Source organism: Pantherophis guttatus, chromosome 1 (genome assembly GCF_059756535.1).
Source record: "Pantherophis guttatus breed Tessera chromosome 1, ASM5975653v1, whole genome shotgun sequence".
Taxonomy (NCBI): Eukaryota; Metazoa; Chordata; class Lepidosauria; order Squamata; family Colubridae; genus Pantherophis; species Pantherophis guttatus.
In genome coordinates, this window is record NC_142063.1 from 15,912,316 (window position 1) to 15,936,768 (window position 24,453).

General features: G+C 36.9%; 1 protein-coding gene across 6 annotated transcripts in view; it reads right to left on the minus strand.

The window, feature by feature from the left end:
• Positions 1-23,059, minus strand: part of LOC117668594 (semaphorin-4E-like) — a 37,625-nt gene extending 14,566 nt beyond the window's left edge. Inside the window, exons 1-7 of one of the 6 annotated variants that reach the window (XM_034422595.3) lie at positions 22,783-23,059; positions 19,767-19,901; positions 18,974-19,119; positions 16,317-16,376; positions 10,677-10,775; positions 7,058-7,157; positions 4,911-5,021 (exon numbers count right to left, since the gene is read on the minus strand). In XM_034422595.3, coding sequence (XP_034278486.1) covers positions 4,911-5,021; positions 7,058-7,157; positions 10,677-10,775; positions 16,317-16,376; positions 18,974-19,119; positions 19,767-19,875 — 625 coding nt within the window. In that variant the 5' untranslated portion in view covers positions 19,876-19,901; positions 22,783-23,059. Of the gene's footprint in view, positions 1-4,910; positions 5,022-7,057; positions 7,158-10,676; positions 10,776-16,316; positions 16,377-18,973; positions 19,120-19,766; positions 19,902-21,045; positions 21,385-22,782 lie in introns of those variants that run through there. The other 5 variants (XM_087877193.1, XM_034422597.3, XM_087877285.1 and 2 more) reach the window with 5 other exon arrangements.
• Between the last annotated feature and the right edge of the window lie 1,394 nt (positions 23,060-24,453).

Genomic DNA, 24,453 nt, shown 5'->3' on the forward strand with positions numbered 1-24,453 from the left:
CAAAATGTCCAGTAAAATGTGGGCAGTAATGATTTTATGAATTCAAATGTTGTAATTTCAGTCTTTAAAAACATAATAGTCAAATACATCAAAGCTCAACACCTAGCTCCTGCATTGGCCAAATATGGCTTCGATTTCCACTTTCCTAGAAATATTCTTTACGTTTTTCCTCCCTAATGTATAAAATAGCAACCCATTTGACCTGATAGCTTTTTCTTTCCCATCACTGACTCACCTCTTTATGTATAGTTGGGTGTCTTTATTTAAACCAATACACAATCTATTAGTAAAGTATAAATTTTCAGCAGGTACTGAAACTTGCATGAGTTAAAATGAGGACATGAATTACCTCATGGTGATATTTTAAATCCTGTCCTTTGTGCATATTTGCTTGAGTCCGTCCCCTTTTCCAATTTTACTTCTTAAAAATTAGGGCACAGCAGAAATTAACACAGATTAACATAAGACACCCAGCTATAACATGAAAGATTAATCTTTTATAAGAAGGATAATGTGTTATTACCCAAATTAAATGAGAACAATTTTGTCCTTTTTAAAATAAAAGAACTGTTTATAGAAACTAATTAAATCTCTTTGTATCTTGTTTCTGTTATTATGTCACAAAAGGAATAAGGAGTCCTGCTGGCAAGTAAAACTGGTGAAAAATAAGCCTGTCAGTGGATTAAAGAACTTTATTTATGGATTAATTATCTGATTTTGAAGCAATTAATTAAATGAAATAAGTTTACAAATTATAAACTATTAGTGATGGAATCCTTGGGAGAACCTTGATATCATGCTAGAAGGTTATAATTAAATTTAATAAACAAGTATGCAATTTTTCCTAAGAGTAAAGGACACAGACTTGGTGCTACTCTTCTGGCAGTTTAACTTAGGACAGTCAACAAAGCAATTTGTAATTCATATACTATGAAAGAAAATCAGATAGCTTTGATAGGATTTAAAATGCATTAGGGATAATTGAGAGGAGATCTGAGGAAGGAATTCGAGGCAAGGCAGAGAAGAAATGGTGTAAAGTCAGTCCTGGGCTAGAAAGAACTTGAAGAAAAGTCAGGTAGGAATTGAGAATTTAAGTAATATGGAACTGAGTTAAAAAAGAGCTAACCAGAAATGTCCCCGAAGAAATATTATTGTGCTAAAGATCTGTAGAACTTATGTTAGGGGAAGATAATGAATATCAAAGATACTGTATAAGTAAAAGGTATATCTAAAGGAAACAGGCCAAACCAGGCAGCTTTCCAAAAAGCAAGAATCTAGCAAAGCAAAAAGTGATGGACAAACTATTTCACTAAACATGACAAGAATATTTATGGAAAGAGGCTCAACAAAAAGGAACAGAATCATGGGCAGCATAGAAATAAATAATAAATTAAATACGTAAATAAGTAAGTAAGTAAATAAATAATAAAAACTTGTCAACGGATAAGATCCTGATGTCTGGAACAGGGGTGGGTTCTACTTACCTTTACTACCGGTTTGCAACGGGGCCGCACGCATGCACGCATGCGCGCATGTGTAGAAGCTTCCTGATGACATCGTGGTTGGTGGGCGGAGCCTCCCGCCGGTTTTACTACCGGTTCTATAGAACCAGTCTGAACCAGGGGCAACCCACCACTGGTCTGGAAGTAACTCTTTGACTACTGGAGAAGAGCAAAAAACCTCATCAAGTAGTAGATTGTATTGTGACGTGATTGTACTGAAGCTTCCAGAGGTTTGGAAATTGACATAGCCATACTGAAAAGTGTTGGAAAATATGAACTAGGAATCTAATGATGCCCAGATAATGACTGATAGCTGTCTGCACAGAAAAAAGTCTGTTGATTGCTAGCATTCTGTCAGCATTTCAAATGACAGTTTTATACCTGGATGACTCCAAATCGACAACACCATGTTCGAACTGATTATAAGCCATCAGGGTGATATCAGCTCTTAGTGGCCATACAGAAAGACCTCCCCCAAGATGATCTGTCTTCAACCTAGCCCTTTAGGTCTTCTAAGGGTGAACCATCACACCTTAACCCATTTTTATTTATTTTTAAATTTATTACTACATTTGGAGACTGACACTGGGAGCTTTATAATACAGAGAAAACCCAAATATTAAGAAAAGATGTGCATCAGGAACAGTGAAACAATAAGAAAAATGTCAAACAAAAATAATAAAATATCGGCATCCTGAAACCAACCAACCCCTCCCCCCCAAAAAACACGCCCTAACAAAGGGGTTTTTGTTTGTCCACCATAGACGCAGCCCTAAAAACAGAGCCATGTTTTAACAACTTTCAGAACAACTGTAGGATACGAGACATATGAATCTACAAAAATCAGCTGACGGGGGGGGGGAGATACTACACTGCCTAGGCTTAGCTAGATGACATTACTTGACTAAAAGGATCTGAAGTGCACCCACTGTCCTCAATCTCATTAAGCAGACAGAAATTATTAGAGATAGACCCCAGATAGATAACCAGGCTCTAAGTCATATAAGTCTTCATAGATGATCATCAGCAATTTGAATTTAACTTGGAAGCCAACTGGTAACCAGTAAAGCTCACAAAGCAAGAACGACACATACATGTAACATGATGCACACCCCGCTGCTCACATTGCTGTATTCTGGACCAGTTGTGGCTTCCAAATTATCTTCTAGGATAGTCCTATGTAGAGCACATTAACTAGGGCATCAATGTCTGAAATACCTCTCACTCTAGGAAAGGGTACAGCTGAAGCACTTGATGGAGCTTATAAAGCAGAGGTGTCAAATTTGCGTTGTCATGGTGGCATCACATGACATATCGGAACTTTTTTCCTCTTTGCTAAACAGGGCATGAGCATGGCCAGTGTGTGACGCACCTGGCCCACGGGCTGTTACTTTGACAGCCCTGTTATAAAAGCTCTCCTGGACACAGCTGCCACAGCTATTCTTTGAACAGGAGCTGTTCAGATTTCCACCATATCTACTTCTGACCATTAATATTTCTACCTGCCCTCTCTCCACCTCCATGTTTCTTCCCACCCCAGTCTCTACCTTCCAGACTTACACCCACATTCATTCACTTATTCATCCATGGCACTGCCCAAAGTCCCAAAGTCATTCTAGTCCCTCATGGATCCCCATCACTCTGTCAGCTGCTTTTGCCTTAGAGCCCAGCAGCAACAGCTCACAACCTGAGGAAATCTTAGAGTGCTCCTCAAGCCCCCCAACTTTGCACAGGTGTGCAGAGGATTTAAAGTCCCAGAGCAGTATATCAACAGAAAAAGATCAGGCCCTAGTGTAGGTGAGGGACCTGTGAACTTTAAGCTTGAACAAGAGTCAACAACATGGGCCACTCTCCCAGGCCAAAAGCACCCATGAGTCATGAGACTATCAATTCTGCTGCCCAAGCCAAATGTTCAAGAAGGTGGCAGAGTACATACTGCCCCAGAGTCTAGACAGTATCGGGCCTTGCCTGATTACATTATGTTACCTTGCCACCCCAGCCTCTTGCTTTGCCAGCCTTGCTCACCTTGCCATACTGAGCATTACCCCTGGTATTTGACCTATGACAGCTTGTCAGTCAAAGAACCACACAGCACTTCAAGCTTCAAACTTCTTTGTAGCCTTTCCGGTCCCTAGCAAACCTTTGCAGTAGCTTCACAACTTATGTCAAAACTCAGTTGGTTCTGTCTTACTCTGGGCAACTGTATTTACAATATGTATCCATGGTACTACTAGCTCCATTGACTCCACTGGTGCTGCCAATGTTGCTGATTCCAGTGCACACAAGTCCAGAGATCCCAAATGTCTTATAGCTCCTAATCGAAGTCTCAGATGCCTCCATCTCCAGTCTAGAGTTATAGCTATACTGGTTTCTGGTCAACTGTTTTTGATTTTAAGAACCTCATATGGTTTCTGCAGCACTGCCTTCTCCAAGTAGAACTGATTTATCCGATACACTCATTTCAGAGGGAAACACTATGGATTCCCACTGCACAAGTTACATCAATGCAAACTTGAGAAAGGTGAATTTTAGTGATGGCTCTTACCTTATAGGAAAGCCCTATCTCCCCACCCAGAACATATTGATGTCTACCTTGAGTCTATTTTAAGGAGGAGTTGAGATGGACTATTCTGAATGTATTTAAGATTTATTTATTTACAAGACTTATATAACCACCCATTTTAAAAAAATCTGGCAAGCTACATAAACAAACAAAAAAGCCAAAACACCAATAAAACCAAAATATGGTGCCTCAACTATCCTTCTCTAATGCATCCAATGAAACCATGGCCAAGTTCTATCCTCACCCTATTCCAAAGCTTGATCATTTGATTCTTTATACTTTGTTTTTATGTATATACATTTGTGTTGTTATGGCTGTAAAATATCATGCCTCTGGATTCTGGTGATATATCAATATCAGAAATCAATAAATAAAACACACTAGGTATATTCTAGAGCAATTAGCAAACTTATGGAGCAAGAATGAATGGGGATGGCAGCAGATCCATTATTTTAATATTTTCTAAAACAGCCCTTACTTCAAAGCTCTCCAACTAAAATCTGCAACAATTCTTTTATACAGCTGTTTTTGTCTAAAGACTAGGTTATAATTTTGGAGTATTGTCTTGGGTTACATTTATCCCTGATAAAATCGGAAAAAAGACTTCTTGTTTCAATAAAAAATTACTTACTTATTAAGCTACTACTGTAACTCCAGAATGCTCCTTATAGTGTTATTTTCTCATCAGGCAATTTTTTCCTATGCTGACAAGTTTAATTGTATGTTAAAAATTTGGTTTGTGACAATCTGTGACACAGGCAGCTGAGATCACAGTAAAAACCAACTTGCAAAAAAAGCCCTACTGTACACCATTTTCTTCATTAATTTTGTATAAAATGTCTTACCATTAAGCCAAGTTGCTTTATATTCTGTCCTTAAAGGATTCCTGAAACTCCGCAATATAATTGGCTCTGTACCCAAGAAGTTATTTGAAGTGGCTGTATAAAGTGCACCATCTGAGACAAAGCAAATAAAAAAATGTATCTTTTTATCCCTGCCACAATTTGCAGGAGGAGATGGGTATATTGTGTGTGCTATAGCTCAAGGTTAAATATAGAAGCAAAAGCATAGAAGACACAAGTGTGAGCCATGTCAAATCCCATATCTGGGCCACTACTTCAAATGGCACCTTTGGAATTTAATAACATGTATGCAGGTTATGGAAAGGTCCATGATCACGATATGATGCTGGACTGGGGTCTCACAGCTGCTTTTCCTTTAAAATAAAAATAGAAATAGATTAAAGATGGTTGTTTAGCATGTGAGTAGCCTAACATTAGTTTGAGTTACAGCAGTTCTCCACAGAATGATGAACCATGTACAACAATTTATTTATTTATTTATTTATTTAATCTAATTTTTATACCGCCCTTCTCCCGAAGGTCTCAGGGTGGTGCATAGCCAAAGATAAAACAAACACATATATAAAATTTAAAAACAATTTTAAAACATATTAGATAATTTGGCCCCAACATCATTAAAAACAAAAACAACCCATTAAAATTAATGTTTAGGCCAACCCAGCTTGTTGGAACAATAACGTCTTGAGGGCACGGTGAAAGGTGCATAGGTCAGGGATCATCCGTATCTCTGGGGGCAATTCATTCCAGAGGGCGGGTGCCCCCACAGAGAAGGCTCTCCCCATGGGGGTCGCCAGTCGACATTGTTTGACCGACAGTACCCTGAGGAGTCCCTCTCTGTGGGAGCGTACTGGCCGGTGGGAGGCTGTCGATAGCAGAAGGCGATCTCGTAAGTAACAATTGTTTATTGTTATGATCTCGTAACAATAAACCTGCTTAATCTTATTTTAATTTAGCAAGTTAAATAAATGTTGCTATAATTCATGGCAAGACATAAAGGAAGTAGAAGAGCAAAACTATGGCTAAAGGTTGATATGTGGTATCAAAAACAGAATAGGAATATCATTAGAAAATCTACATATCATTAGAAAAATTACACTTTTGTAAGCCAGGTTAGAATTATGAGTATTCAATTGCCAGAAATTTAATCTGACGCAATGGTACAGTATATAACCATCCAATACATAATAAATAATATGAACACAAAAAGCCATCCTTGTATTATTGCAAGTCCAACAGCATAGCTTTCTTCATCTTAATATGAAAATATTAATGCCAACATTAAGGACTGGCAAAGTCAGTCCTTCCTACTCTATACCAACATCTGTTCCTCCTCACTCTTACTATTTCTCCTTGCTATGGCTATCTGTTCAACTGTGCTTGAAGGTGACTTGGCACTGACAGGAGCAAGAAAAATGGACTGAAGTCAGAGAATGGAGACAGCTATAATAATGACAACTATGTGGAATTACAATGGAGGTGGGAGGAGAGAGTTGAGGGCATTTTGCTTAAGAGCTATGTACAGCCTTTGGCTGAGACTGACACGTTGACTGCTGTCAGCAATTTAGCTTCCATTGCAAACATGCCTGACAGAATGAAGCAGTGGTCAAACATATCAGCAAGTTCCAAAAATAGAGGAAAACAAGCAGCTAAGTTTAAAAGGCTACATTGATTGTCCAATGACAATAGAAAATAGTTTGAAAAGAGTCTTTGTATAAAATATCAGTTTCTTTTTTTAAAATTACTTTTTAACCAAAAAGCTGCTGCTTACAGAATAGGGTAACATTCTTCCCCCCACTATGACCTTGTACTTCATTTGAAATCTACAGTATGCAGAAAAGAACAAAGGCTATAAGCAGACAAAGTTGAAAAAGAATAAATATGTCATTAGAGTCTTTCAAAAAAAAATCCTACATCAGCCAGCTATTGAGGAAGAGCTGATATACTGTATAGGCAGATTGCATATGCAATTAGTTTCCTGATAGCTTTTTCAAACCAGTCTTTTATTCAAAGACTGATAAGCAACATCACATCTGAAATATATTCACTCTAATTTGAGTAATCAGTGCTTGACAACCATGACTAAATGAAAAAGATATCAAGACATTTTTCAGGGCAAGGAGAAAACTTACCAACAATTAAAGAGGCATAACTCACAGTTGGTTCATATGGACATCTTCCTCTGCTTTCTGTAGCTCTTGTATACAACTTTAATTTCATATTGTCAATTACCTATTTTAAATAATTCCCAGAGAGCAGATGAATTAGTGACAATGTTCATATTTCTTGCTAAATCAGTTTCCTTATCCATTAAAAGGTAAAGACCACTTGACTCCATTCAACTTCCAAGCTGAGCATGAATCTGGATGACTGAAATAGTGCTTTATATGAAACAAAAACTAAGGAGGTTCTATTGAGAAAAATCTCAAGTCTGGAAACCAAAGTCTAGGATGTTCTCCATATTCTGATGCTATAAAAAATTCTGGTTATCAAAGGGTTGAGTGGAAAATGTAAGTGTCCTAAAAATCAACTGACAGTAGTCCATCTGCCATTTCCACTAGCTGTCAAAAATCTACCCTAATTTTGCTGCTGATTGCAGTTGTGAAAAAATCCATTCCTTTAATTCCATGTCCACCCACCTGAGCCAGATTTCTGTTAAATGTCGAGACCTAATATGCTCTATACTAAACAGAAAGTGAGAATCTGATCATAAAAAAACGAATAGAAGCCTTACTCATCAGACAATATAACTTAAAGTGTCCTTTGTAAGGGTCAGGAACTATCTTTGATTATCCTAACATATAATGGGCTGAACAGAGACTGGAAACTAGACAATGCTATGATGACTGTATGGTGTTGAAAAAAAAAAAAGTTACTATAGGATTCCAAAGCATTCCCAAGGCTATGTCATCTTTCATGAGCAATGTACTTCCCATCTCCATATACTAACACCAGAGGTTACAATAATGCATTGGAGAATCCATAAAGGTGTTCATATGAAAAGCAAAGGTCAGCCACCTCTGAAGGGAAGCGGTTATCAGTACGAAATCAGAATAAGCTTATAGGAGTATTTTCACTTCTCAAAATTATCTCACTATATACCATCATGAGCCCCTGTAGGGTGACTAGGCTTATAAAGTCATGACTCTTGGCACACAGAACCTAATAATCCTTTCCAAGGTTTGTTTTCTGTTCATCTGAAGAAAAATATAGCCAAATGTATACAAGTATTTCAAATGTATGATGAAAACATAATTGTAAAGAAGGAACGTGTTATCATTTTTGGTGGACTTGAAATAAAACAAAGTAATATTCAGACCAGATTTACATTTTAATGCAGGAATTTCCTAAAATAAATATAATATTGAAACCAGAGATTTTCCTTTTAGGACTATTGGTCAAAGAATTTGACCAATAGTCCAAAGAAAAAGAAAAAGAAAAAACTTTGCATATGCTGACTACAACAAAAATTATTTATGTGCAAAAATGGAAACATGTATTAATCCCCATAATGGAAGAATGGATGGAAAAACTGATGGAGCTAGCAGAGATGGACAAATTAACTGCTTTAATTGAAGAAAAAATATATCCAGCTTTCTTTCTACTTGGAAAGACTTCTAAACTTTGTGTTTGAGACAGAAAAAAATTGAAATTCTGACTGGGATAAATTTGTTCTTAGAGAAATTACTAGTTTATAGTTATGTAAAAGTAAAAAATTAAGGCTTGCCTTACTATTTTTATTTTATTATGCTGAAAAAGGTTGGAACTTAATTTTCTTTCCTGTTTCCTTTAACCCACACTTCTTTTTTTTCTCTCTTCCCTTCCACATTTCCCTAATATCTTTATTTTCATTTTCATTTTATATTATGATAATTTAAATAAAATTATATTTTTTAAAAAGAGAAAAATATACAGCTGAATACCTAAAAACAGCTCACAAGTGATGCAATCTTTTGTGAGGAAGCTGTATGACTCTTCTCTAAATTTTCTTATGGCTCTTATGTCTACTTTGCCTTGATGGCAAGGCAAGGACAGCAGATAATGGAAACTGTCCAGATATGAACACAGTTTCCTACAATGAACAGTTTCCTGCAACTATAATCTTAAGAAACACTTTTGTTCCAGAGAATATTAATTATTAGAAGTAAAACTCATACTCAAAGATGGCTTTATAAGCTGAATGAATTGATATGTGAAAATAAGTCTCCTAGAGATCCAAAGAGGCTACCGTAGTATAACTTCTTTCTATACTATTCCAGAATTTATCTCATTCCAGAGAATCTGTAATCTCACATTATCAGTTCACCCTTTTAAGGTCTAAGCTGGCTCTCCAACCCCATTAATTTTTCTTGAATAGAGTTTTAAAAATTGGAGAACTTTTGTGAAGTTTCTATTTTATCACCTACATTAAGGGAAGATGTCATTCATCACTGGGTGGCATTTCTCTGGAACGGGAGAATAGAGAAAACAGTTGGGAGGATGAGATAAAACACCTACTGTACATGTTTTCCAGAGGGTATTCTGATTCTTTCATCTGATGTTATTTTGACTCTCTGATATTGAAGGTTGTAACTGCCCTGTTTGTTAGATTGTCCTAGTCCAGTACTTAATTAAAACTGTGAGGCTGTTACTGTTTTGTGAGGGATCTGATCCTATCCTATGAGAGGTATCTCCTTTGACTTAGGCAGAGGAGTGTGATCTAAAAGAGCAAAGAGGACTGGGAACTTATTCCTAAATTGTAAGCCTTTTTTATAATATTAGCAAAACTTTTTTCTTAGTAACTATTAATATCATCCATTCTTCCATAGTGGGAATTAGTGATATTCCCAATTTCACTAAATTTCACTGATAGTTAAGGGTTGATTAACTAGTTCAGATAATATGCTAAATTAGAATTGTTATAAAGAATTCTAACTTATCAGGAGAAAGCTAGTGTGCTGGTATGTACTGTTGAACTCTTCCTGCTTCCTGGAAAACCTAATCAACAGATTATATTCAAGGATTGTTCATAATTTATGACCTTGTTTAGGGTAACATAACAGTTCTGAAAGCCAAGTAAAAGAAATAGGATGAATATGGTTGGATCTTCTACTATCTTTTGTAAATAGTACCATTTCCTCCATGGCTACTAAGATTTTAACAGGGTGAAGAAAAAGCTTCCAATGGACAGTCCTAATGGTAGTCCTTGATTTACAACAGTTCATTTAGTGACCATTCAAAGTTACAACAGCAACACTAAAAAAAGTAACTTAAGATCATTTTTCACATTTACAACCATTGCAGCATCTCTATGTTCACGTGATCAAAATTTAGATGCTTGGCAACTGGTTAATATTTATGATGGTTGCAGTGTTTCAGGGTCATGTGATCACCTTTTGTGAGTTCTGACAAGCAAAGTCAATGGAGAAGCCAGATTCACTTAACAGCCATGTTACTAACTTAACAACTACAGTGATTCACTTAACAACTGTGACAAGAAAGTCATAAAATGGGGCAAAACTCACTTAACAAATATTCATTTAGCACACAGAAATTTGGGCTCAGTTATGGTTGTAAATCAAGGGCAACCTGTATTGCTTTTAAAAACGGTGTATCCTACATTACTTATTTCTAGAATTCTTATGCTATTTTGTAGCTCCCCCTGACTCAGAAAGTGGCTTAAGATAAATACTGTGAGTAAATAAGAAATTTCTTTGTTCCCATAAGTAAAAGACATAGTGCAATAATCCAAAAAATATGCCATGAACTTACCATGTAACGACAAGCTGGATTAAATGCATTTGTGCCACATACATATAAATTTGTTGCATTTATCTTATGCATAATAAGTATATAATTGTTGCATTCTGCCTGAAAAATGCACACAAATGATTAACTTCAAAAAATCTGCAGTTATATTCTCAACCTTATAAAACTATTCTGCTGTTGAATGTAAGCAAAGACTGGCGTTGTAAGATCCTTGGGCAGAAGAACAATGCTTTTCTTTTGGAGAGAACACAAGAACACTTTTCCAACAAATGCACTGATAAATGGTGCAGTTAAGTAATTTTAGGACACTGGATGAGCAGGAAAATTCTTTACATGATAATGTGTTTTAATTTCTCTCTTCACAATATATTAAATCACTTCTAATGTAATTTAGACCTTTTTACTGATTCTAGGGAGAAAAAAATGTTTTTTCTCCAAAGTCTGCCTTGATGATACTTTTCATTCAAAGCATATATTAAGCCCTTGTTATTTTACTATTTATAAATTGATTTGGCTTGATCCCAATTTTGGACAAGCTGGCCTTCCCCTGAAAAACCAGGTCCATGACTTAAAGGTTCTGCTAGAATTGCAGCTACTGCTGAAGCAGCAGATGGAGATAATAGCCATAACTATCTTATTCTGGCACTCCCTTCAGGTGGATGGTGGTCTAGGTTTCTATCAAGTAGTGAGGTTAGACTGATATAGAAATGTTGTAATAAATCAATCACACATAACCTTCCTTCTTCCTATACAAGACAATTCACAGTTTTCGCAATGTTTCCTATATTTCTATTCAAAACTGTGTTTTTGGAATACAAACAAATCCATAACTGCTTTGGAAAGCAGTTTGCAGTGAAGCACAAATATAAGTACAGGTAATCCTTGATTTATGACCACAATTGAGCCCAAAATTTATAATGTGAGAAATTTGTTAAGTGAGTTTTGTCCCATTTTACAACTTTTCTTGCCGTATTTGTTAAGTGAATCACTGCAGTTGTTAAATTAGTAACATGGCTGTTAAGTGAATCTGACTTAACAATCTGACCCCATTGACTTTACTTGATAGAAGGTTGCAAAATATGGTCACATGACCCCGGGACACTGCAGCCATCATAAATATGAACCAATTATCAGGCATCTGATTCTGAATATAAATCATGTAACCATGGGGATACTGCAACGGTCATAAGTGTGAAAAATGGTCATAAGTCACTTTTTTCAATGCTGTTGTAACTTCGAACAGTCACTAAATGAACTGCTGTAAGTCAAGGACTACTTGTACTTAAACGGGATCTAAAAGTGTGATGATATTCTATTTAATAGTTAATGGTCAGGATAATCGCCGGACCATGCATATTACTACTTGGATTTGGAGATGGATGGAAATAAAAGGTTCATAATTCAGTGGATTTGCATTAACAGCCCCACCTGTTAAAGACAGCAGTTGAGGGAAAGAAATCCTAACTTCTTTCTCCTAAGTGAAACATGAGGATGCGTTTGGAAAAGGTAGTTTGAAGAACAGAGCCCCAGCTCAGTAACAGAGCAGAGGGTATACATCAGGGGTGTCAAACTCGTGACAACACGTCGTCACATGACGTATTGTAACTTTTTTCCCCTTTGCTAAAACGGGGGTGGGGGTGGCCAGCGCATGATGCATCTGGCCTGCGGACCATGAGTTTGACACCTCTGGTATACATGAATCAAGTTCTCAGTTTCTAGCTGTAGTATTTCCATTCAAAGGACTTTATGAAAGAAGAGAAATCTTAGAGAGTTTCTTTGCTAGAACAGAGTTCAAAAATACCATTTAGACTGTTAAATCCAAAATGTGGCTCTGTGAAAATTAAATTAAAACATCTTAGACCAATGACAGTTTAGTTTCTGCTGTAACATTTCCAGTGAAAGAGACCCACTACTTCTGTGTGTAATTGGTCTCACTACTTTTGCTCTTAGGAAGTATTTAATTAACTTATTATAAGACTTATACAGCCTCCTATCTATTTATCATAACCCTTGGCAGCTCACAAAATAACAAAAAACACAACACCTGTCAAACCACAACAAAAGCTCCCTGCACCCATTTCCCCATCACACAAATACTCATATTCAGCTGTATTCAGCTGCAGCTTCACACTACTACACACTACACTTCCCAATGCTTATGGGAAGAACCAGTTTTTCAAGGCCTTATGAAAGGTTACATTACTTACATTTTCTAAATTTTCTAACATTTAATCATGTCTCCCCTCAGTCTGATTTTCTTAAAAGTCTAGACATTATTAATTCCTTTGTTTTCTTTCACAAAACATAGCTTCTAGTGCTATGATAATCCCTGTTAGAATTCTAGAGGTTGAAGCAACATTTAATGCATTCTCAATGCAGGAATCCAAATTTCAAACACTATTGAATCTAGTATTGTAGGAAACTGATGAATTTATTACAATCCATCTTGTGATTTTCAATAAATCTTGGCAGGATCACTCAATATGTTTAAAAAGAACGTTTGATGGTCAAGTGTCCAATGTTTATATGGGTCTAGTCAGAAGTGAAACATTTTGGTGGTGTGATGAGTCATTTATCACTAAAATTAATGTTGAAGCTATTCTTCAATCAACTCCAAAAAGGAGATCTAGAAATGCCTGGGAACAGTTGATTGATACCAGTTTCTTAATCACAATGATTTGTGATTCAACTTCACAGATTTGGAACTGTGAACACTAAACTTCAACTCACAGATTTTTTCAGCCATTTTAAAGTTGCTGAGGTTGAAAAACATTGGTTTAGACTGTCCATTTCTATCTTCTCAAATGGTCCCACCTTACTGAACACATTCATAAATATTAGTAATAGCCAAACATTACTTCAGTAATTGAAGTGCACATTTTATCAAGCCCCAATGTTTAAAAAATCCTGTTTTTATAGCACTTTGTAATGAAATACTTTACGAAATGACAACTAGTGATGGTATTTGAACAAGAATAAAGAAGGCTGGATGATACCACAAGAAACCAACCTCAACCATGGAGCATAAATGTTTAATTACCATTAAAGGAGAAGTAAACAATACTCCAATCAAGAAACTGCCAAAGAGCCAACAGTAAACTGCCCAAGCAAAAAAATCTTTAAGACCACCCCCACCAACACTCACAGGGTAAGCCATCAGAATATAAACTGACAGCACACAACACTCCTCTCTAGCACTGATGATGTTACCTAGTTTGGGTAATGAAACATCTGCAAGAAAACAAGCAAACTTAAAGAGCACCAAGGACCCTTCATGTTTAAATACAGTACTAAGTGGACAGTACAATCTCTTCATTATTAGCTGTTAGGCAAGCCCATCTATTAACCACTACTGAAATGACACACTAACCAACACACAACTAAACACTGTTCTTTAACACTGCAATCCAATCAGTTCACTGTTGTTGATGGCAGATTATTTGTCCTGAATGCAAAGACAATTTATAGCAGACTAAATTAATAGAATATACAAGACTACCAGTCTTATATATTCACTTTCCAATAAAAGGAGGGACTCAAAACTTCCTGTAACCTGGTCCAATCTAATGAAAAAATTGCTCCAAGACTTCAGACACCAACTTCAGTTTCATATCTCTTTCTCCTGAGATAACTAGTCTCCAATAGTCCATAACACAAGACTATCTGAGAACTAAGAAGAGGGTAATGATGTACAGAGGGAGCACTTGTTTTCTTTTCAGGACTTTAAAATAAGTTTTGAAAGGAACATTCAGCCTTTCTCCCAATAAGGACTACTTAGGGAAGAGAACTACTGGCCTGCAAAAAATTGTTTTTATTTTAAGGCCCAATTTATCAGTCAGGGATATAAGAGTCAATAACTAAAAGATTCCAAGAAGCCTTGTGTTTTGGGAGAACAGCTGTCAAATTTCAAGATTAACAGCTGACTGATTAGAAATTTCCTGTCATTATAGCCTCCAGGACCACCAGGGATGAGGAAACTGACTTCAATATGGGCATTTTCTTTCATTTAAAGCTATAGATTTAAGGTAGGCCTGAAGCTTCAAACAGCCAGTTGTACTTTCTTAGGAGATGGAAGTCAAAAATGATTTAAGTTTTCCCAGTTTGTAACTTGTAAAATATATGACTGAAGTTCTCATTCTACCTAATATTTGCCCCATCATCCTTTCAGATGGTGCAAGATGACTAATAATAATTTGATAATTTGGTTTTGAAAGATGATTTCTTGAATGTTTTGAATTGCAGATTTGTATATTTTTTCTTATGCTTTTATTTTTTTTTACTATTTTAGTCGTTTAAGTACAATTAAAAAACACAATTGATTTGCCTGTTTTGGAATTACATTAACAAAAAAAAAGAAAGGAGTGATGAAAAGAAAATTAAAAGTAAAATAAATTAACAAAACTGGACATGTATTGATCAGACAGAAAAGTTAATAGTATAAGGAGGACAACCATATCTATTTATTTTATGTATTTAACAAATCTGTCCTGTATACTGAAATTAATCTTCCCATCCTTTTTTCATGCAAAGTATTAGTTCATGAGCTGCAAACAATAAGGCATCTCAATTACTGCCACATATAAAGAGATGTGTCTTTTCACTTCCACAATATTATATATTTGGTGATGAATTTTCTTTAGACATGCTCTATTTCAAGATGCAGCTTAAAATAGGATTTAAAATAAATAAAATAGGATTTTAAATCATATTGATTCTTATTATTACTTCTTTATAAAAAGGTGATATTTTTATTTATATATTACATTTATATGTAGCAATACAATTAGAAAAATGCACCAAAGGTTAGCCAATGATGCTTTACATTTGCTGGATCAAGATGGATTTGCAAATGTAAAAAGTCATACAATTTATGGTCCTGATCCTGTTCCCCTGAGCCAATTTCTAAATAAACAATTTTTCTAAAACACTACTACAGGACTTCTGAAGGCAGGTTTCTTTATATATTAGCCAATCAGAGATACTAGCTTGACAGGCAGGACTGTCAAACGCAGGAAATCAGGCAGTTTAAATGAACACAAAGGTTTGTTGCAAGCTGTCTACAAGAATCTGAACTACTAACGGTTGAAGCAAGTTGGTGGGAGATAAGAGTCAATGGAATTCAAGGTGGGCTGGACTTGGATCTCTTGTGGGTACAAAGGGACTTGAGACTGATGATGCATTTGACCCCTCCCTTGGGCTCAAATCTGGTAATCTCTTACAAGGACTATTCCCATCAAATCTCCCACTATTTTATTAGTGTTCCCAAGTAATTTCTGCTTGAGGTTTCAATTCACATTTCACCTTAGTAAATGAAATTGTTAAAATCAATTTAACCCTAGAGTATTATATTAGTTTATCAAAATATAAAATACAGAAGTACAAAGAAAACTGTAAATAATGGGAAAATAAAGAAGGAAAAGTGTAGGGGAAAGGGGAAAAGAAAAAGAAAAGCATTGACTTCTTACTCTTTTGGCACAGTAGAATTAGTAACATAAAACCTCAGCTTTTTACTTTTATATGATAATATACACTAGCCATTTCTATAACAAATCTATCTAAATCAATTTAAGAAAATCAGTTTAAGCCTGAAGTGCAACCATACTCTATCCCAGAAATCAATTTAATATTTATACCAAGGCACACCTTGCTTTTTCCTTTGCGAAGACATTGAAGCTTACTATCTTCTGAAGCAAACCAGGATATCTAGGAATAAAAACAGGCAAATGAACATATTAAAATCTTCCATAAAGTAAAAGTGCTGAGCCAATGCTATTGTTTCTAGCCAGTTCCTTCAGTTAGGCGTACCCTCTTTCTATATAGGATGATTAACACATAAAATCCAAGTATTAAGATTTTATGGCCAGAATGATATCAGACACGATCTTAAATTAGAAATGGCTTCATATTTAGACTATTTTTCTGAGAGAAACACTTTTTAAAAAATCTACTATATGCCTCTCTGCTCCAATTTTTGTATCAATCTCTAGTTCTCTTTCTGACAATTGCCAATGGGAAAGGGGGAAACCAATATCCTATAAATGCAGGATGATGTGGAGGGGTGGAGTCTCATGTGGCCATGCTTTTTTTTCAGTAGTAGTAGGAGAACAAATAGATAAGATTATCCTTCTCTGCCTGCTCCTTCATTCCCCCTCAATGAGAGAAGGTAGCAGATTTTTGCCAGAAGCCTGAGAAAGGTAATTTGCAAATAATGAAGGGCTTTAGATCCATTCTATAAAATCAAAACTAAAGAGCCAAGCCAAAAGCAATGGAAATATAATTTATTTAATTATTTATTTTATGTAATTTATATGCTGCCCTATCTCTGAGGACTCAGGGCGGCTCACAACCATAAAATGCATAATTCCTATTAAAACGATATAAAGTTAAAACCCAGTTTAAAACAGTTTAAAATTCAGTAACACCCCCCCCCCATCAGTCCAGGCTACAGAACAACCAGGTCTTCAACTCGCGGCGGAACGAGCGAAGGTCAGGGACCATCCGGAGCTCTAACGGAAGTTGGTTCCAGAGGGTGGGTGCGCCCACAGAGAAAGCTCTCCCCCTGGGGGTCGCCAGCCGACACTGTCTGGCCAACAGCACCCTGAGGAGGCCCTGTCTGTGGGAATAATGCCCAACAGGACCTGCTTAGCCTTTTAGGTCTTACATAGTTCACATCTAATTTCCTGTTTGGGCACAGACAGCTTCATTTTCTTAGCAAAAAATGACCAAATAGTAAATGAAACCCTAACTATTATTGCCAGTGAGAGCAGTCATTAGGCTAGATAATCTGATTAAAAAATAGCTTGAGCTATATGGTGCTAATTGCGTTTTAGAACAGAAATTATGGAAGCAGGGATCAGACAATGGAAGCAAAAGGAAATGCAAAAAATAGTTTTGATGCTTCATCAGCCTTGAATCAGGCTGTGATTATTAGGAATATAGCCTGCTTGCCAGTCTCTATACTTTCCATGAGTGAGAGGTGGCTATCACATTTTCTCAGAACCAGATTACACCTGCTGTTCCCTCTACTAATAAATATTTTTCGTCTTCTCAAAATGAAGAGAACTTCCTTTGAGAAGTCCATGAAGAGAAACTAAGAAAGAGTAAGGTTTTCCATTTCTCTAAAGATCTCTGAATAATGTGTGAAAGCCCAAAGAATTGGGAACTGTAAGTAAGTGAAGCAGAGAAACATATGCTTCAGGTAAAAATATTTAGCCAGGAATAGATTGGATTTTCTAAATTCCTGTAGGAAGTATTGTGCTTAAAGAAAAGTCCTTTGTATCTCTATACAGGTTTGGATATTAGGTCATTCTTTGTTGGTGAAATGGCAACTTTCTTGTAGTTTGCAATACTATTTAGAACTCTCTTCCTAATTTCCTTACAAATTTACAAAAATTTAGGGGAGAAAATTTCCCTCTATTGCAATTTATCTTCTTCAGTACCAATGGTTGTATTTTAATATCTGAAATAACTTTTAGACATTTTAAAAAGTTTTTATTTCCAGTGAGATTGAAGTATTTCCCATCAATCTTGTACGTCTCATCTCTTTGCTTCTTGAACAGAAGTGGTATTATCGTAAGTACTTCCAAAAACTTTTAATTACGCAAAGATCAGCACAGAATATGACAGCACTTTGGCTCTCTCACAAACAGCAGGCTTAGGGGGAAGATGCCAGGAAACTATTCAATGGAACATAGGTGAGAATAGGAACTACCAAAGCAGGAAGTGCAACCAGGGTATGGTTCAGTTTGTGGACCTCCGGCCATAGTCACCTAACATTATCAGCTTGGTGCACTTGTGTTGCATCAAGCACTATGAAATACTGAGTTTTCAATCCAACAAAATCAGACTATGTGTCATTTGGTCTTATTTAGTGGGAAGGCTGGTGTTGAGTGACAGGTGGCAGTCAAACTCCTCTGACACTATTCCCCCCCTCCCCCGTGGCCCCATTCCAGTCAGTAATCCTTCTCTAGATAAAAACCATGGGAGGCACATTCCTTGTTGCCCCACAATACACTGTTTTACTCAGACAAGAGTTTTAGTAATATACTAGATTCATGTTTTCAAGAGGTTCCACTTCTCGGTGAACTGAGGATATGCTTTGCACTTTTTAAAATTACACCTTGTTAAAGCTTTCTTACTGATGGGATTAGAAAAGAAAGGTCTCTGACATTACAGGGAATTTCTGATGGTTAGAGTCAGCACTACCAAATTACAGAGATAAATAGGTAAAATAAAGAACTTTATTGAAAATAAACAAAAGTTTTCAATAGAAAGATACATGAGAATTTTAAAATACTTACTCTGGATATTTCTTTAGAAATGTCATTTAAGTCAAAAACAAGGATATAATCTTTGACTCCAGCATATAAAGTATTTGTTTCTTCACTCAGCAAAACAGTAGAAAAATTGGACAGTCCTTGCTTTTTAAATACCTTTAGATTTTCAGCTTTAAAAAAAGAAAGGAATGCTTTAAATCTTTGGTGTTGTTAAATATGATCCTGAATAAAATCCTTACATAGCTTAAAAAAACTGGTTTCTAGTTTCAGTTTCCACATATGGAGTTCTCTTGCATTACTTCCTTTTTGCTTTGAAATATTCTCCATTGCCACAGGCATTTTTAAATGGAAAACTGACTTATAAATGTGCAAAAAGAAAATGGATAACACAAGTATATTATCATATACTGTAAATACTGGTATTTTATTGGCCAAACCTCAGTTTTGCATAAAAAATAATATTGAAAGAAGTTCAGCTTTCCTAGTGAGGAAAGTTGGATAAGTCCATTTATAAAGTTTCAGGAACTCTCAATATAAGCATTATATTGTAGTTGGCTCAAAACTCAGCCTAGCCCAGATTTTGATAGGAATAAACCAGATATTTTTGAAAATTCAGACTATACATTAATGCAAGATAATTATTTAATATTTATTCATCGTAAACAGCCTGCCCTATTTGGTTATATTTGCACAACACAATTCAATTTAATTTCCATAACTAATAAACAGGTGATGAAAGCCATATTTAATAAGAAATTGCCCTGTTGGACACATATTTCTGTAGAGTTCTTAATAATAGATTCAACAAGATGCTTACACTGGTATTTCACTGTTTTTCTTGGTATGATATTCAGAAGATTGCTTGCATCCTGCTGCTGAATTATTCCACAAAGCATTAGAAGACAAAAAGCAGCTGTAGTGCCCATGGATTTTAACTAGATTGTTGCACATTCTATGCATTGAGTTCATGGAATTTCAGTCCAAAACACAGAAAAACACAGGGAGAGTCACTAGTTTGCTCTACAATATTAATTTAAATGTTAAAGTTTTAATTGCTGATCAACTCCTTTATTGGAAGGAAGGAAGGAATCTACTATTTCTAAATTCTAATTCTAACTCATCTTTCAGGATTTTACTTTCTCCACCTGAAAATGAAAAAATACCTAGTTTCTACTGAAAATCACTCCAAATTCTCTGCCAGTAAATTCTTCCTCCTTCTATTGGTATCTCCAGGCAATTCTACTCTCCTCTCAATTTTTCATTTTAGACAATATACTTCAAATTGGAGGCAGTCCTGTTATTCTTCTCAGGATAAATACCTTCCTCTACTCTGGGCACATTTGCAGATACATGGTATAGGACTACCACTCACATCATCCTCAGCCAGTATTCAATTACTAACATACAGGTGAAACTTGAAAAATTAGAATATGTGCAAAAGTTCATTTATTTCAGTAATGCAACTTAAAAGGTGAAACTAATATATGAGATAGATTCATTACATGCAAAGCGAGATAGTTCAAGCTTTGATTTGTCATAATTTTGATGATTATGGCTTAGAGCTCATGAAAACCCCAAATTCACAATCTCAGAAAATTAGACTATTGTGAAAAGGTTCAATATTCTAGGCTCAAAGTGTCCCTCTAATCAACTAATTAAGCCATAACACCTGCAAAGGGTTCCTGAGCCTTTAAATGGTCTCTCAGTCTGGTTCAGTAGGAATCACAATCATGGGAAAGATTGCTGACCTGACAGTTGTGCAGAAAACCATCATTGACACCCTCCATAAGGAAGGAAAGCCTCAAAAGGTCATTGCAAAAGAAGTTGGATGTTCCCAAAGTGCTGTATCAAAGCACATTAATAGAAAGTTATGTGGAAGGGAAAAGTGTGGAAGAAAAAGGTGCACAAGCAGCAGGGATGACCGCAGCCTGGAGAGGATTGTCAGGAAAAGGCCATTCAAAAGTGTTGGGGACTTTCACAAGGAGAGGACTGAGGCTGGAGTCAGTGCATCAAGAGCCACCACACACAGACGGATCCTGTCGTATTCCTCTTGTCAAGCTACTCCTGAACAACAAATAAGGTCAGAAGTGTCTTACCTGGGCTAAAGAAAAGAAGAACTGGTCTGTTGCTCAGTGGTCTAAAGTCCTCTTTTCTGATGAGAGCAACTTTTGCATCTCATTTGGAAACCAAGGACCCAGAGTCTGGAGGAAAAATGGAGAGGCGCACATTGCAAGATGCTTGAAATCCAATGTGAAGTTTCCAGTCTGTGTTGATTTGGGGAGCCATGTCATCTGCTGGTGTTGGTCCACTGTGCTTCATTAAGTCCAGGGTCAACGCAGCCTTCTACCAGGAGATTTTGGAGCACTTCATGCTTCCTTCCACAGACAAGCTTTATGGGGATGCTGACTTCATTTTCCAGCAGAACTTGGCACCTGCCCACATTGCCAAAAGTACCAAAACCTGGTTCAATGACTATGGGATTACTGTGCTTGATTGGCTAGCAAACTCGCCTGACCTGAACCCCATAATCAATGGAGGATTGCCAAGAGAAAGATGAGAGACATGAGACCGAACAATGCAGAAGAGCTGAAGGCCTCTATTGAAGTATCCTGGTCTTCCATAACACCTCAGCACTGCCACAGGCTGATAGCATCCATGCCATGCCACATTGAGGCAATAATTGATGCAAAAGGGCCCAAACCAAATATTGAGTACATATGCATGCTTATACTTTTCAGAGGTCCGATATTGTTCTATGCACAATCCTTGTTTTATTGATTTCATGTAATATTCTAATTTTCTGAGATTGTGAATTTGGGGTTTTCATGAGCTGTAAGCCATAATTAAAATTATGACAAATCAAGGCTTGAACTATCTCGCTTTGCATGTAATGAATCTATCTCATATATTAGTTTCACCTTTTAAGTTGCATTACTGAAATAAATGAACTTTTGCACGATATTCTAATTTTTCAAGTTTCACCTGTGTATATGTAGCTTTCAAATTTTTAACTTTTATATTTATCTTTTTACTGTCTGCAAACCCCTCCCCCCTAAATGAGAGGAGCAGCATATAAATTTAAATATTCCTGTGATATCATGTACTTAGAGGGATAGTAACACTCCCTGAACTGGCATTTGTATTCTTATTTTCTCCATTTCCTCCACCCTTCCTCTCACTCAATGTCTATGGAGATTCTCAGTTTGGGACAAGTCATGGTTGTCCCAAAAATGCTTTTTCAAGAGGCAATTGGATTACTGGTTTTTGTTTTGTTTTGAAGAAGTTTGGCTTCTCATCCAAGAAGCTTCTTCAGCTCTGACTGGATCCTTCCATTCCTCACCATTCAGTCCAGTTGCCTCTTGAAAAAAGGCACCTTTGGGACTATATATATATATATATATAATTTTCTCTATATATTGACCTTAAATCCTCTCAAACTTCACCTTCCACCTAACTCTTTTCCCCTGGTAAGCCCCCCCACCCCACCAGCCATTCCTTAATTCACTCACCCACCCACCGTCCCATTCCACTTTCCCCAATTTCTCCTCTCAGCCTCCTTCCCAATTAGCCTCTTTTATGACAAGCTTTTCAGGACAAGAAGCCACGCCTCACATGGTGGATCCCCGCCATAATTAACCAAGTCAACGCTCCCCTCAGACCCTCTAAATACCTAATGAAATGAGTGACGTTTATTTTTCTCTCGCCTTTATTACTTTTTAAGTAACTCAAGGCGGCAAACATTCCTCATATACTCCTTCCTCCTCCTATTTCCCTCACAACAACTCTTGTGAGGCGAGTTCGGCTGACAGAGCGACTGGGCGAAAGTCACCCACCATGTTTTCATGCTTTTAAGAAATTCCCCTCTTCATATCCATAATGCACTTCAGAGGACACACACACACGGCACTTATTTCGCCCCCTTTCAAACGTCAACCTCTCTCAGCCTTCCTCTCCCCGGTTATAGCACCCTAGAAGAGCCCCCCCCCCCGGCGTTTATTTCTCCCGTCAGGCACCAACTTTCCCTCAGCCTCCTTTCTCGCGCACCCTGCTACCCTCAAAAGAAACCGTTGAGGCGAGGGTTTAAGTACCTCCGCAGGCCCCTCCCCTTTATTTTAGCCACGCCCACCCAGCGTCCTGTCGGCGCAGAGAAGGGTTCTCCCGAAGAACCACGTGACCTTCCTTCTCTGAGCAAGAGGTCTTCAAACTTGGCCGCTTTAAGACTTGTGGACTTCAACTCCCAGAATTCTCCAGCCAGCATAACTGGCTGGAGAATTCTGGGAGTTGAAGTCCACAAGTCTTAAAGCGGCCAAGTTTGAGGACCTTATTGGCTTTTCTTTCTTCACGAAGAGCGAGCGAGAGTTTTCTGCCTCTGTTGCTGTTTAACGACCGCCAGGATTTTTGCAACCCGGATCAGGTGGCCCAAAACCTATAAAATAACCTAGTTGACGACTACGAGGAAGTAATGTGGGTTTTTTTAAAAAAAAAATAAAGAGGGTTATTTTATTTGGGTGCCCCCACACATCACTGGAGGCTTTTAAAGAGACTGGATGGCCACCTGTCTTAAATGGTAGAGGATCTCCGGCTTGAGCAGGGGGTTGGACTAGAAGACCTCCAAGGTCCCTTCCAGCTCTGTGATTTTGTTCACATTCAACAAGTGTTTTCAACAAGTTCAAAGGCATCCTGCAAGAGATGCTGCAACCAGCATCACCGTTAATCAGTGGAACGACTTGCCTCCAGAAGTTGTGAATGCTCCAACACTGGAAGTTTTTAAGAAGAGATTGGATAACCGTTTGTCTGAAATGGTATAGGGTTTCCTGCCTAAGCAGGGGGTTGGACTAGAAGACCTCCAAGGTCCCTTCCAACTCTGTTATTCTATTCTATTCCAAATGGAAGAAAACCCCTACTGTCCTTTGGGTTCCGTTGTTTTGAAATGTAAAATGCGAGTAGTAAAGAATGTGCAGGAATCAACTTTTTTTTTTAAAAAAAACGATCATGATTCTTTTCATATATAAATATTGAGATTATATTGTACAGTATAGCACACAAGTGTATTTTCCAGTACTTCTGGATTAATGGGTAAGATCTGTAAACACTTGCCCGAAATTTTCCTCTTTTCAGTATTAAGAATGATATATATGATATAATTTATATATCAAAAAGGGAAGAATTATGGATGGGAAGAATTTCCCTTAGCAAATATTTAAGGAATGTATGGATGATAAATCCCTTAAATATTTTGCAAAAGGAAATGATGGTGACAATAAAATAAATATACATAACTGCAAGTGTGGCATTGCCTCTCTTCAATTATTTTGGAAAAAGAAATCCTTTGCTGAAACAGACTAAAACTAGATTAAATATTGAAGTGTCTAGCTTCTAGATCTTATTTAAAAGACAGTTGTACCATGGAAAGTAATTTGTTGTTGTTGTTGTGGGCTTCTCTCCAGCAATGTTGCTTCACAAAGGGACCTGGCGGCACATCACTAATGTATTTGAGATCTTTG